Below are 14,622 nucleotides of genomic sequence, written 5' to 3' on the forward strand. Positions count from 1 at the left end.
AGGATTGAGCTCTGTGAAAGTTGAGAGGAGGAAGAAATAAATCCTGGCCTCTGTGGCTCTTCTCTGTTGGTGAGCACAAGCAGGATGGCCTAAAATGAGGCAGTACAGCCTAGCTTTGAGCTCTTCACAGAAGCAGGAGGGAGGGAGCAGAGGCAGGTCAGGTCTTCCTCAACTTGGCCGAGTGACATGATCTCTCTCTCTCATGAGGCCACTTTTGGAGCTCAGCTTTCAAAGACAGAGTTTGGTCAACTAAGAGACCCCCCAGCAGGATTTCTCAGCCAGAGGCTTCTTCCATCCAGTAACTGAAGTACCAAGAGGTTTGCTACTGATTGATGGCCTTCAGTCATCACCCTTCTCTGCGCCTGGGTTCATTAATGCAACTAGCCGTTAGAGCCCACTACACAAGTGGGATCTCTCTCTTTGGTAGGTAAGAGCTTCCAGGAAAAGCTACCCTATTGAGCTGAAGAGAGCCCGTAGAAGAGCCACACCCAGAGAGAGCTGTGAACGGCTCCGGGCTGCCATGACACCATTTATAGGGTATTAAATCAGAGTTCAAACTCTTTGGCGTGTGTGGTTATGGCAATGCTTCGGTTGGAATGCAGCTGCTTGAAGAATGTATGGGAATCTCTTTTAAAAGACAAACTGGCTGCATTGGCCGGGAATCGAACCCGGGCCTCCCGCGTGGCAGGCGAGAATTCTACCACTGAACCACCAATGCTCCTGCTGGCAGAAAGACTTCCAACAGCTTCCATGTCACTGCAGCTTCAGAAAAATTTCTTCCCTCTGAGCTTGACCCAGCAACATAAGCAGTTTGGGGAGGGAAAGAGCTCCACCTTGGGAGAAGGGGAGCAAACTAACTCTTAGGCCTGTGGGGTAGCCATCCAAAGCCTCTATGCGACTGAAGGTGGACAAGAAAAATTCAAGATGTCCAAGATCTTCCCCCAGTAAAAAAAACTTTCCTCCAGTCACGAACAAAAAAAAATATCTTTAGAGTGCCACATTAAGGACAGGTTCAGAGAGAAAAAAGAAAAACTATTTACAAAAATTCTTTCAAAAGTTTGTGGCTGCATTGGCCGGGAATCGAACCCGGGCCTCCCGCGTGGCAGGCGAGAATTCTACCACTGAACCACCAATGCTCCAGCTGTGCTCAGCTCTGCCTCCAGCTGTTTTATTCAGCTCAGCTGCCAGGGCAGGCAGCATCACTGTAACATGACACCTTGAGACCTCCTGTGTTCCGTTCTGCTTTGTGCCACAGGCCAGACATGTCTAAGACAACAGGCAACTCTGGTTTGCTGACTATGTTGAAAATAAGAGCGAGAACAGACATCAGCTAATTCTAGATTCTGGAATGCTGTTGGGTCCCCTGGGTGGCCTGCTCAGCTTTGAGGACACTGGGAAGCCACACAGGACTTCAGTCTGTGGCTCCTGATTTTAAAGAGAGTCTCAAGAGTTCAGGGCCCCAGAGCTAATGGATAGCCCTTCACCATACATAGGAAGGCTAATCCAACAGACAGAAACACTATGAAGCTCCTAACACCTTCCAGTAGTCTATGCAAAGTAGCACAAAAATCAGTTTGATGCATGTATATAAGAGAGAGAAGAAAGCTTCCCAAGGCACCTTTCCACAGCCCAGGTGTGGTGCCCAGAGTGACTGAGCATGGCTCCGTGGCGGGCCTGCCACTCTCTGAACCCTCCTTCCCTGACGCTGCAGATCTTGCCAGGCCTAGAAGAGTGCAAGGCAGACCGCAGAAGCCCTGTGTACTCCCAGACGCGTGGGGCCAAGGCCAGCCTGAAAGCTACTGTGCCGGTGACACTTCTCTTCCTGCAGGAGCCTAAAATAAGGCGTGAGAGCCACCTCTCAGGCTCTCCCCCAGGCTCCAGAGGCTGCCTTCTAGAACAAAGCCAGCAACTAGGAGTGGAAGCGCCAGTTCTCTGTCTATGCCTCAGACTCCTCTCTAGACGAGAGCGGATCTAGCCTGCCTATCAGGTACCTACTACGTGCTGACAGTGCTGAGCATACAGAGACAGACACGAAACAGGTCCTGCCCTCAAGGAGAGACAAGAGGTACAAATAAATATATACAAAATACATATCCAATAAATCCAAGGAAACTATGTGGTGGGAGCACCCCACCAGTGTGTGCGTGTGTGTGCGTGCGCGCGTGCGCTCGCTCGCTCGCACGCAGTGTGGGGAGGAAAAGCTGCAGGTATGAAGACAGTGGCTCCTGAGCTGAGCTTTGAAGAAAAGCAAGCACTCCAAGAGGTGAAGGTGAGGTTGGAGGGAGTGTGCTCCAGGACCAGGGGACAGACAGTCCCTTTGGAGGCACAGAGGTGGGAGCTGGATGAGAAACAGCAGGAAGGCCGGCCTGGCAGGACTGTAGGGCTGATGCCCAAGGAGAGTAAGTGACAGGGCCCTAAGGACAAAGGAGGTTGTGTGTGGGCCTGAAGGAAAGAGGGAGCCCCGGGAGGTTCCGGATCAGGAGAGGGATGGGGTCAGAGCTGAGCTTTAGGACCATCCCATGTTCCGGCCGTATGAAGGATAGGGAAAGGGGAGAGATGCGAGATGGGAAAACCAAGGAGGAGGCCTTGGCAACCGTGCAAGTGAGAGGATCGAGGGCCTGAATGAGGTGCTGGCGTGAGAATGGAGACAGGGGCACAGACAAAGGGGCTCCAAGAGGCAGAACTGACAGGACCTGGCAATGTACTCGGTGCCCACTGGTCATTCCAAGGGCATCTCTTGGGCAGGGGCACTCACCATTGGCAGTCACCTCCTGCTTGGCCAACGAGTCATCTGGGCTGGTCTCTGGATGGCCCAGGGCTCGGGGCCTTGGTTCATCTGGCTCATCGTCCTCAGGAGTGACCAGCTTCATCAGGCTCTGGTTACACACATTGGCCATCTCCTTGATGCCTGATTGGACTAATGTAAGGGGCAGCATGGTACAGTAGGAAGAACAGGGGCTCTGGGGTTTGAACACCTGGACTCACACTCTACCCCTGTGTAACCTCATGTACGTCCCAACGTCCCTCCGTCTAAATCTCCTCATCTGTGAAATGAGGGGCTGGACTAGCTGGCCTCTGTGGACCCTCAGAGGACCAGGGGTCCTTCTCCAAAGATGAAGGCCGCAGCACAGACTGAACAACAGGCCGACATTACCGGAGTCATCTTCTCCCTTGGTCACTCATCTCTGCCTCCTCTTGTGTGCCTACGTACACTAACTGGCTTACTGCTAGATCCCCGACCAGGGGAGAGACTGATTTCAGGGTCTTGGATCCCAGGGAGAGCACCCGGGGGGTGACCTCAACAGTAGCTCAGTCTCTACTTAGCAGAGACTCAATCTCAGTCACTCACTGACCTCAGTCAGAAGGGGCAGCTTCGAGTTAAGGGACATAAGAAAGTTTTCTGAGGTTCCCCAACTTCTCAGCCCCGCCTGGTGTTGGTCTCATCTCTGCTGCCCAAGGGCCAAGGATACTTTTCTTTCGGTCGTCATAGGCCAGGCAGGGCAGAACGGCCGTCAGGATGCCCGAGGAGTAGGGCAGCATGACCCGGCCGGCCAGCTGGATGAACTCCCTCATCCAGCACATAGCTGTGAGCTGAATCAGGTCGTCTGAAAGAGAAGGCGCAAGGGGCACTGTTACTCCAGGGACCCCAGCACCGGGCTTCTTCCTCACCTTGTCGAGAAGCCTCTGCCTCGTCCTTCACTATTCCCCTGGAAACTCGGTAGCAGCACGTGCTGGGCCCCCAGGGCAGAAGAGCAATGGCTGGAGCTTCGTGCCCAGAGATGAGGGTTAATGCTGCACGTGGCACCAGGAAGAGACAAATGGGCGGTAATCCAAGTCTGGTGACCACAATGGTGCTATTCCCTTCCTCAAGAAGACTCCCCCACCCTCCAGAGGCCCAATGCTCTCCTGCCTGCGGCCTAGAGGAGCTCACAGGGGAGTCTGGAGAAACAGCTGCAAGAGAGCTAGCCCGAGAAGAGTCCGGAGATGGAAAGCTGCAATGCGCCGACGCTCACCTGAGTCCTGGCAGTGAATCACCAGGGTGTTGGCCATTTCAGCAAACTTGACACTGGAGGGACTCTTTTTAATCTCTTTTAAGAATTCTCCTAGAGCGACCTCACACCTGCCGGGAGGAGAGAAAGAAGTGGTAGGTGCCAGCCACACCTACTCCTGGCTTTGTTTTGTCTCTGGCAACTGCGGCAGCGATGGGATATGGTGGAAAGAGAACTGGATCGAGAGCCCAGGGTGCCCAGGGTAGGATTCTGCTTTGGCAGCTAACTGGGGGACCTTGGCCAATCACTCAACCTTCTCCAGCCCAAGTCTCCTCAACTGGACAATAAGGTGGAGGATCCAGGGATTCTTCTAGAAGACGGGTGACCCTCACAGGGTTTCTAGGGAACAGAGGGCGGTGTCTGTGGAACAACTGGTCAGGAGGAAGCTCTGTGGCCAGGGGGCTGCCCTCCTTGTGGGCTCCTGACACACCAGACTCACATTTTCCGTATTTCTTTGCTGTTGTCTCCCAGGATGGGAAAGAGCCCATCCAGGATCTCAGGCAGGTAATCTAGCAGGTTAATGTCAGGCACAGACTCCAGAACCAGGATCTAGCCAAAAAGAAAGCACAGAAGAGTCACACTCTCCAGAGAGCTGAGAACAGAGCCCAGAAACAGTCCCTGGGGGAAGCCGGCAGAGAGCAGCCACTCTTACCCAGGAGATGATGAACTGCCGGGCGTACTGATTGTTGGAGTAAATCCTCTCACGCAGCAAGGGGATGAAGCTCACCAGGTCAAACTTGTTGTTTTCAGTCACGATGTCCTGCAGGCCAAAGCAGAGCTTAAATGTGGAGTTAGAACATGGGTAAGATATCAACCACACTCTTCCCAGAATGCCCTGTGAGCCCAGGCAGTCTGTCAGCCAAACAGATTAGAAGGAGCTGACACTGACTGCTGAGTTAGGATTCTGAGAAAGCCAGGTTCCCTGGGACTAACAGCTAAAGGAAGGGCAAAGAGGTAGGGAACCAAATGAGGGGAGGCGATTCCAAGGGAAACCACCTGAGAACTATAATGTGAAAGGAGGGATGGAAGGCCAAAGGCAGGAGGAAGAGTGAGTCCAGGAAATAGCAAAGTGCTAGAAGACCAAGGAGGATTTGCATTGAATAAAACTGGCGCGTTGTTTCTCTAGAAAGAGTTGAGAGGGAAGCGAATGGATGCCACAAGGAAGGCAAAACTATGCAACTTACTGAAGAGGAGAGGCTGGGATTGGAAAAACACGGCATGAATGAATGCCAAGTCCAAAGAGACTCATGTGGGAAGGCGAGGAGAAGCAGTGAGTGAGAGGTAACAAGCCTGTCCTGATGGGGAATACCTTTAATAGGCGATCTAAGAGCTCAGAGCCACTTTTGACATTGGGATCTGGATCAGCAGCCAACTGGAAGCCAAGGAAATGAGACAAATTTAGCACATCACGGATCTAGATACACAAGGCAATGAAAAATGACTACGGTGGCTTCTGCATTAACTAGCAAACTCAAGAGCCCCCTATTTTTGGAACCTAAGGGTGAAGCACCTGGGGAGGGCAGAAGAAGCTCCTCAGCAAGGAGCCCAGGCCCCACTTAACACCCTCATCTTGGGGGGCTGTGAATTACTGCTGTGTGTAAATACTTTCCCTTCCTCCTCAGGCTTCACAATTTAATATCACACCTCTCCCAACGCTCCCCTGTCCCTCCCCATAAATATCTAACCCTGGGAAAGTAGGCCGGAGCTAGGCTCCAATGCCTGCACAGAGATGTCTGAAGGCTGCGGCAGCTGCAGCACAGCAGACCCCCGAAATTGCCAGCGAAGGTATGGAAAGGAAGCCGGGAGAGCGGCCTGTGATTTCATTAGTAGTTTTTCAGCTGTGTCCGACTCTTCATGACCCCATTTGGGATTCTCCTGGCAGAGACACGGAGTGGTGGCCACTTCCTTCTCCAGCTCATTTTCCAGATAAGGAAAGTGAGCCCAACCGTGTTACATGACTTGCTTGGCGTCACACAGCTAGTAAGTGTCTGGGCCAGATTTGAACTCGGGCTTTCCTGGCTCCAGGGCTTTGCACTCTCTCCACTGTGCCGCCTGGCTGCCTTAGTGTGTTTTTAGGAGGGGTAAAAGGCGCTTTACAGAAGAGGGACCTTTACAAGAGCACAAGCTAGAACACAATCAAGGTCACAGGAGTCCAGAGCCCCAGGTCCAAGGGAAAGGGAAATCTTTACCTTGCTTAGCCCATCAAAAAGCACATCGAAGTGGGGCAGGACAGAGCCCCGGGCCACCTTGACAATGTTGTACAGGGCTTCACAGGCATAGTAGCGCAGTCGACTATCAGCATCATTGAAGCATGTCAGCACAGGCTCAATCAGCTCCTTCAGGTACAACCCAGAGTCCTGCAGGTGCACGAGGGACCAAGTAAACCAAGAATGAACAAACACCCGAATTCCCGAAGGTCTACATTGGGCTCTTACTTGTAACAGGACTTCTCAGGAACAAAACTAAGGGTAGGACTTAAGGATTGGGTTCAGGGTCTGCCAGGGAGTACACCTGCCTCCTGGGATGGGGCACTGGGCTGGGCATGGTGACTAAGCCATGCCCATTGGTCCTAGTACACAGAGACCGCAGGTAGGTGTGCAGAAAGAGCGGGACTTTGCATTTCTCAGGAGATATTTGGAAGACTCCCCAGACCTACCTTGCCCAATGCAATGGAGCAGGCTGCCAGCCCTATAAGGCCCCCTTTCCGGCTGTGAGGGTGCTGAGAGAGGGCAAACTCCTGGGACAGAATCTGGATCACATGCTTAACTTGTACTGTGTTGTTCTGGGCCACAAACTCTCGAACCAGCCTAGGGACAAAGGAAAGAGAAATGTGTTGCCTAAATGATTTGTGCTAGGCTGGGTTTTCTAAAATTATTATTATTGTTTAAATGTTAATGGCTATTGCACCAGTTTTGGCAGTAAGCATTTATTATTCATTAGTATCACATATTAGAAAAGTATGGACTGCCTGTCTCCCCAATTTCACCGCTTGCCACAGGCTTACAAGCCTAAACAACTGTATATTCAGCATTCTGAGCCAAGAGGATGAGCAAACAAAAAGAGAAGAGGGCGAATGGGGAGCAAAAGAGGCTGACCCTGGTGGGTTTGTCACCCTTAGATAGAGGCCAGCACCATACACTGACCTGATTGGTTATAGCTTCATTGAGCCCCACTGATTAACACGAATGGAGGGGTGGTTTTAGAGAGGGCAAATTCCAAAGTTTAGGTGCTTCTTCCACTAGCTAAACAAAAGAATCGATCTGCATTCCTTCTGTTCACCTGAGGGCTCACTCATCCTGAGGGTTTCTAGGGTGAGAGGGAGGGAGTGGCTATAATTAATGTCTGGCTTTCTCTTAGCAATCCATTATTAATCATTATTTTCTCACAGAGGGCTAGTAGAGCAAAAGCCAGCCTGGAAGCAGGAGCAGCCCAGAGAGCAGAGCCTCCCCAAAGGGTCTCCTTCCTGGCCATGCCTATGACTGTTCTCCTTACAATCCCACCCCCTCCTCAGATTCTGCATGAAGCCCAGGGAGATCAACTCTTGTGGGAGCAAAAGCAGTGGATCTGAAGCCAGCTTGCTCTGGTTTAAAAAAAAAAAATCCAAGCAGTTGGGAGGGGAGAAGGATGCTCGCTTTGGGTTGGGATAGTGAAAGGAGAACGATGACTTGTTTAGAAAGGGGAACCGGGAGTCAGGACATCCAGGTTCTTCCCCAGTTTGGGGGTCATTTCCCCACCTCGTATCAGTTTCCCTCCATGTAAAATGAAATAATCCAGGGCCCCATTTTGGCCTGCCTTTTCTCCTTCTGCACACTCTCTCCCTTAAAAAAAATCCATTTTCTTTTATTTTTAGTTCTGAATCCTCTCCCTTACACCTCACCTCCCTCGCCCAGTGAGAAAGCAAGAAAACCAAAACCTGATGCATATATGTATAGTCAAGTAAAAGAAGTTCCTGCATTGGCCATGTCATTTGTATGTATGGATGCATGTGTTATATATGTTTAGACAGTCAGGTACAGACACAGATCTAGAGGACACATGCACATTGTGTATATGGGCTTCGCTCTGCACTGAGTCCCTGACCTCTCCTGCTGGAGGGGATGGCATCTACACGCTCTCCTGATCTCAGCAACCCCTCTGCTTCAACTACTGGTCCCTAGACAGATGCCGCACATGCGCGGCACACACACACACACACACACACACTGCACTAGACTTACTACATGGGGGGGGGGCGGGGGCCATCTTTCTCTCCCAAGCTACAGTTCTCTATCACCAACACCCATGAGATGCCGTCACCTGGATGTGCCACCGACATCTCAAACTCAACATGTCCGAGGCAGAGCTCATGCCCTTTTCCCTCCTTCCCCTCAGCCCCACGGCCAATCAGCCGCCAAGTTTCATGGTTTCACAGTAGCCTCCAAATTCATCTCCCTGTGAAACGTTGTCCTTACCTGTCACCCCTGCTCAAGAGCTCCAGGAGCTCCCTATCACCTCTGCTTGGCCTTCCAAGCCCTCTGCAGCATGGCTCCGGCCTAGCTTTCTAGGCCTTCTTCACACACCTTCTTTTCCAGACAAACTGGCCTAGGGGCTGTTCCCTGCACACAATATTCTCTCTCTTGCCTTCACATCTTTTCATCCCCTCCTTGTGATATCCTCAGTATTCTTCAAGGTTTAGCTCAAGTGCCACCCCCACACGAAGCCTAGCTGATGATCCCCCCTTGATAATTCCCAGAATATTTTCCATATTTATATGCGCTCTTGGGTTTTCCCCCAATATAATTCATGTAAGACTTTTGAGGGTGGGGCCAATTCAGCTTGTGTTTTCTTTATCTCCTCTGTGCCAGGAGCACAGGGGGCATTTAATAAATATTTGCTGAATGAATGAAATGTGAGAGCATTTGTGATCTCCCTTACTTTGTGGAGTTGGGTGCATCGGCTCAGGGATGCCTTATTGTACACGCTGGGCAGTTTAATTCGGAGGCCTTGTCTCCAATCAGGATGAGGCAGGGTCTGCTTGGTAATGAACATTAACAGAAGAGGGTCAAAGCCAATCCCTCAGCCTATGTCTGAGCATTCTAAATGACCGCATTCAGTTGCTACTACTCCCATCCAGCCTATTCCAGTGCTAATTCAGGCCACACTGGGGAGAGCCCCAAACCCCAGGGAACAATACAACCAGATGACCTCCCTGACTACAGAACTCCTCAGCCCCTTCCCTTTTCCCTGGGGCCCCTCATTCACCGGTGCTCTAATCCCTGACAATCTCTACAGATCTCCCCTCAGTGTGGCGAATCCTGGAGATGATTTTTAAGAGTCTTATGTGGAGATATCCTGGGTTTCCATAGCAACACCGGAAGATTTTCCAGTCTAAGCTGAGCACGAGCAGGTCCACCTAATAAACCTGTCTTTCAACTTCTGCTCCCCCAACCGGACAGATCAGTCAGTTGAGAAACACTGGAGTTTTCTGGGAAGGAGATGAGAAGGCACTGCAGATGCTGCCTAGCACAGCATTGGTGGTTCAGTGGTAGAATTCTCGCCTGCCACGCGGGAGGCCCGGGTTCGATTCCCGGCCAATGCATCACTGTTTTTCCCTTATTTACTCTGTTCTCCTGCTCCTTCAGAACACAAGGGCTCTTTTGAATCACTGCACACTCCAGGTCTGGGAGTATGTAAACGTACTCCATATGGAAGAAGTACTGACCATTCCACAGCCTTGCTCACATCTTTAACTTCCTCGTTCTGTCATTGGAGTGGGAACCAATTCAGAAAGTGAACAGTGCACAGACAGCCCTGTCAAATTCAAGGTACTGAACATAAGCAGCAGGAAAAATGCCAAGGTCTTCATTTTTCTTTTTAACCCCAGGGGAAGAATGTGTCTAACTCAAGCTTCCGTCCCAACACATCTGGAAGTTCCATCAACTCCTGTCAAATGTACACACACGCTTCGCCCCCCTCCCCCCAACTGTAGCCCCGCTCTTCGGCTGCTGATGTGGCAGCCGGACAAGAGTGCTGTGAACCAACAGATACACAAGAGGGCTTGAGGCGTTTGCTGTAGAGAGCTGCTAGCACAGCTGCTGACAGCTGGAGCATTGGTGGTTCAGTGGTAGAATTCTCGCCTGCCACGCGGGAGGCCCGGGTTCGATTCCCGGCCAATGCAGCAGCAAAGTTTTTGGGTGAGGGTGTGTGTATGTGTGTTTTAAAGAAATCCTAACAGGATTTGTGTGTTTTAAAGAAATCCTAACAGGATGAACCTGATGTTTAGTTTTGAATGAAATACTTAGAAAAGTTATTTCCTGGCTCGTCTTCTACCGTGAGTTGTAAATGTCCTTGAACAAAAAGACTGGCTACAGAAACAGAGTCCTCAGCCAGTGGGGATTGGGGGATCTTTGCCAGCAGCTTGGGGGGCTCTGGAACATCCTCTAGCACCCCGATACTCCTGTTATCCAGGCTCTTCCGGACCTCCACATGTGGCTAGGCAGGCATTGCAGCCTCCCTTCCCCATGAACCACAGCACGCTCTTCCTGCCAAGGAAGGGTGAGCCGGAGCAGCACCAACAGCCAGGTGTTAAAAGCAGTCCCACATCTCAAGCGAGGCTCAGGTGGAAGAAGAGCCTTCATCTATGGGGTCTACAGTGTCTCCTATACAGTCACCAGACGGCGTCCAGGTCCTGCCGCCCTCCCAGTCAGTGTGCCGGGGCTCCTGGAGAAAAGACCTCCCCAGGCCTTCTCGACAGACATTGCCTGTCCTTTGTGGGCCACCCTAGAAACAAAGGTCATCTCCCTCTCATCAGCCCCGCTGCTCTCAGACCCTTCAGGAAGCCTGCTGCCCAGGGTCTCTCCTGAGCTCATCTCTTAGTCTGTTTCCAGTCTCTCCCAAGGGAAGTGGGACAAGATAATACTGGGCAGGCTCGAGTCAGCTGAAGCCGACTCAGGAGCAGTGTATGTATCCTTTTCTAGGATAAACAAGAGGTTTTGCTAAATCTAAGGTGGGGGGGGAGACAGAGGCCTCCCCAGACACCCAATGCTCATAGCCAGCTGACTGAATTCAGCAACACAACCAACATTTGTTGAGCTTCCTCTCTGTGCCAGGTAATGTGTGTTTGGCAATGCGGCTATAAAGACAAAAATCAAAGTATTTCTGCCCTCAGAGAGCTTAAGTTCTGCACAACACATACATGGGAGGGTAGGCGCTGGACCTGTGACTTCGCTACCATAGAGAACCCCCAGGTAAGTGAGCTCTTCCCTGAAAGCAGCAGGCCAGTGTGGCTGGAGCAGAGTACGTGACGGGGACTACTGTGACATCTGTCTGGAAAGGAAGCCTAGAGCCATATTGTAAAGGGCTTTAAATGCCAAAGTGAGGAATCCGATTTTTACCTGAGTGACAACAACAGGAAGCTGCTAAAATGGTCTGCTGATGGGCTTTTAGAGATGGAAATCTGGCTGGAGTGGAACAGGAAGGGATTGGAGGAAGGAACCAATTAGCAAGTAACTGTAAGAGTCCAGTTGGGCAGCTATGAAGAGACCTCAAGTGGGGCAGTGACCACGGGGGTGAAGAGAAAACAGCTGCTGGGAAAGGTGGTGGGGAGGCAGGAGTGACTGGGTGTGGGGAGCGAGGAGAGGAAAGAACAAAGAGTGTGAGAGGGGACGGAGAAGAGGCCAGATGGGGCCAGGAAGGGGATGATAGAATGGGTTCTGGGCTTGGGCACACTGAATGCTGGCTGCCCAGAAGGCAGCAGGAGAGGCTGTGCTAGAGCCTGGCAGAGAGCTATGGGTGAGGTCACTGACATCCTTGCAGACAGGGCAGGCTCGGGGCCACAGCCCGCTGCTGGTCATTTCTGAGAAAAAGGAAGAGATTGTCCAAAAGAGATGGTCAGAAGATCCTAAGATTTGGAGCCTAAAAGGGCTGAACTTTAGAGACAAGTAAACAGGCTGAAATGATTCGCTCAGGTTCACAAAGGTGACAGACACGGGTCGTCCGTCTCCAAATACAACCTCTTCCTACTCCATGTTTCAGCCCCCAGCTCTTCAGCTTTCCTGCTGGCGAGCGGGCACCTTGCCTTCCCCGTCTCCTTCCCTCTGCTCCGTCCCCTCTCACTTGGGCTGCTCTGGCTCCTTCCACCCATCTCATCTCAACACTCCTAGAGACCAACCTCTCACTCCAGCTGGATCCACTCTCCCAACTGCTCGACCAGGGGACTTGTGATATGCTCGGGATGCTGTGGGTGCACTGTTACCTCCCAAAGTAGGCTGCACTTGCCCATGGTCCTATGGTCCTCTGTATTCTGTCAGTGGCACACACCTCGCAGGCCCTCACTACACATGTGAGGGGCTGAATCTGTGAAAACTCTGGAAGGGGAGGCAGGAACAAGCCAGCAAAATCAAAAGGGACCAAACACTCTGGATGCTGTCATCACCACAGAGTTTATGCTTTCCATTAAGTCATGTGGTCCAGCCAGCCTGGTTAATCAATGCCACATGTTGGCTCCCTCAAGTCCCTTGGTCCAGTAATTCATATTTGAAGAACTAGTTTAGAAGAACTTGAGAGGAAGGAGCAGGATTAGGTTCTTAAAAATGTGTCTCCCAACACTGTGCAATGATCAACTGTGATACTTAACTCTTCTCAGCAAAACAATGATCCAAGACAATGCCAAAGGACTCATGATGGAAAATGCTCTCCACATCCAGAAAAAAGGACGGTGGATTCTGAATGCAGATATTGTTTCCACTTTTACTTTTTGAGGTTCTTCCCTTTTGTTCAGATTCTTCTTCCACAACATGACTAATGCAGAAACATGTTTAATGTGATTGTGCATATATAACCTATATCAGATTGCCTTCTGTCTTGGGGAGGGGGGAGGGAGGCAGAAAAATTTGGAACTAAAAATCTTATGAAAACAAATGTTGAAAGCCATCTTTACACGTCACTGGAAAATAATAAAATACTTTTATGATTTAAAAAAAATGGGTCTCCCTTGGTATAGTGGAACAATCACTGCCTCTGGATTTCCACCTCTGCCACTAACTGTGTGACTGTGGCTGAGTCATTTAACCTCCCTGCCTCAGTTTCCTCATCTGTAAAGTGAGGGGGTTAGACTAGACAGCCTCTGAGCTTCCTTCAGGCTCTCAATCTAAAAACATCAGCATTTTGTACAGCCACATGAATTATAAGAGTCATAACCAGCTGGGGAGCACTAAACACGGAGGCCAGAATAGTATCTATTCTCCTGGTCACAAAACTCCAGTGAAGGTGGGGAGTAGGGGGTAAGAAGGGGGAGACTCATATTGAAGCAAATAAATGCAGAAATGGTTCCAAGTCCCCTCTCAATTCCCCAAAATGCACCCACAACACAGAGAGGTAGTATTCCCCATTTTGATCAGGCCCAGACAAGTAGCCACCAGGTTCATCCTTCATGCTGTTTCTCTTTTTGACTTGAGGGGGAGATATCTCAAACTGGACTGGCCCAAATCCAATCGGCATTTACTTCCTAAGTAACATCAGAGACAGATCCCTGGACCAGGTACACAGTGATAAGCTAGGCAATCTAACACAATAAATGGATTAGGAAGTCACAGAACAAAGGATGGGTAAGGTCAGAGGGAGTGCTTCTAGAACATTCTCACCAGAGCAAAGAATCCCTGTGCTGGAAGGAACTTCAGAGTCAATCTAGCTCAACTTCCCCCCAACACGATCTCTTTAACAACCACATTCACCAAGTGGTCATCCAGCCTTTGTTTGAAGACCTTAAGGGGGATAGACCCCTCCTCACACAAGAAAGAACAACTGCTTCTGAGATGCCCCTTTTAAGAAGGACCACAGGAGTGGGCAGCTAGGTGGCTCAGGAGGACCTGAGCTCAAATTCAGCCTCAGACTCCACACTAACTGTGTGACCCTGGGAAAATCACTTAGCCCCGATTACCTTGCCCCCCCCCCCAAAAGTACCACCACAGGGGAGTGGATTGTTTATTTGCTAAAAGGCAGGCATAGAACATTTTTTAAAAAGTGAACACAAACCCTCTTAACAACACCTGGGCAAGACCTCTGAATAAAGAATCTCAGTGTTCTCTCAGACATGTCTTAGAAGTCCTAACTTCACAGGTGAGGAAAAAAATTATCTGGCCTGTCATAGGAAGGAATGTCTTCAGTAAAAGCCACGGGGGTTGAACACTGCCTGATATTCAGTCTAAAGGCTGCCTCAGTAAAAACCAGACTGTGGCTCTACAGTACATCTAGATGTACTTTCATTTTATTTGATAAATTTCTGTAGGAGCAACTGTTAGGACAAAAGAGTAAGGAAGGAAGGATGTAAGACAATGCTGAAAGCAGTTTAGGGAGAATCACGGAAGATAAAAAGACAATTTTAGTTACATAAAGTTGAAAGGTTTTTGTACAAACAAAACCAATGCACCTAAAATTAGAAGAAAAACTTTTAATGGGGAAAAAAAAATCTCTGAAGCAAGTTCCTAATCAAGATCTTTTTTAAAACATATATGTGTGTGTGTATAAAAATAAATATATACACAAATTGTATGTGTACATAATTGATCAAAATTTATTACAATGAGTCATTCACTAA

At 50.1% G+C, this 14,622-nt stretch overlaps 1 protein-coding gene and 4 non-coding genes across 5 annotated transcripts in view; 2 read left to right on the forward strand and 3 right to left on the reverse strand.

Moving 5' to 3' along the window:
• Positions 1-14,622, reverse strand: part of VAC14 (VAC14 component of PIKFYVE complex) — a 129,728-nt gene that overhangs the window by 103,068 nt on the left and 12,038 nt on the right. Inside the window, exons 2-9 of the mRNA XM_043987184.1 lie at positions 6,706-6,856; positions 6,239-6,406; positions 5,359-5,421; positions 4,702-4,809; positions 4,489-4,598; positions 4,014-4,120; positions 3,471-3,605; positions 2,756-2,908 (exon numbers count right to left, since the gene is read on the reverse strand). Of these exons, the coding sequence (XP_043843119.1) occupies positions 2,756-2,908; positions 3,471-3,605; positions 4,014-4,120; positions 4,489-4,598; positions 4,702-4,809; positions 5,359-5,421; positions 6,239-6,406; positions 6,706-6,856 (995 nt within the window). The remainder of the gene's footprint in view (positions 1-2,755; positions 2,909-3,470; positions 3,606-4,013; positions 4,121-4,488; positions 4,599-4,701; positions 4,810-5,358; positions 5,422-6,238; positions 6,407-6,705; positions 6,857-14,622) is intronic.
• On the reverse strand, positions 648-718 carry TRNAG-GCC. The gene has a single exon. It is a non-coding gene; the product is annotated as a tRNA-Gly (tRNA).
• TRNAG-GCC lies at positions 1,066-1,136 on the reverse strand. The gene has a single exon. It is a non-coding gene; the product is annotated as a tRNA-Gly (tRNA).
• Positions 9,557-9,627, forward strand: TRNAG-GCC. The gene has a single exon. It is a non-coding gene; the product is annotated as a tRNA-Gly (tRNA).
• TRNAG-GCC lies at positions 10,136-10,206 on the forward strand. The gene has a single exon. It is a non-coding gene; the product is annotated as a tRNA-Gly (tRNA).

This window comes from Dromiciops gliroides, chromosome 2, assembly GCF_019393635.1.
Source record: "Dromiciops gliroides isolate mDroGli1 chromosome 2, mDroGli1.pri, whole genome shotgun sequence".
NCBI lineage: Eukaryota > Metazoa > Chordata > Mammalia > Microbiotheria > Microbiotheriidae > Dromiciops > Dromiciops gliroides.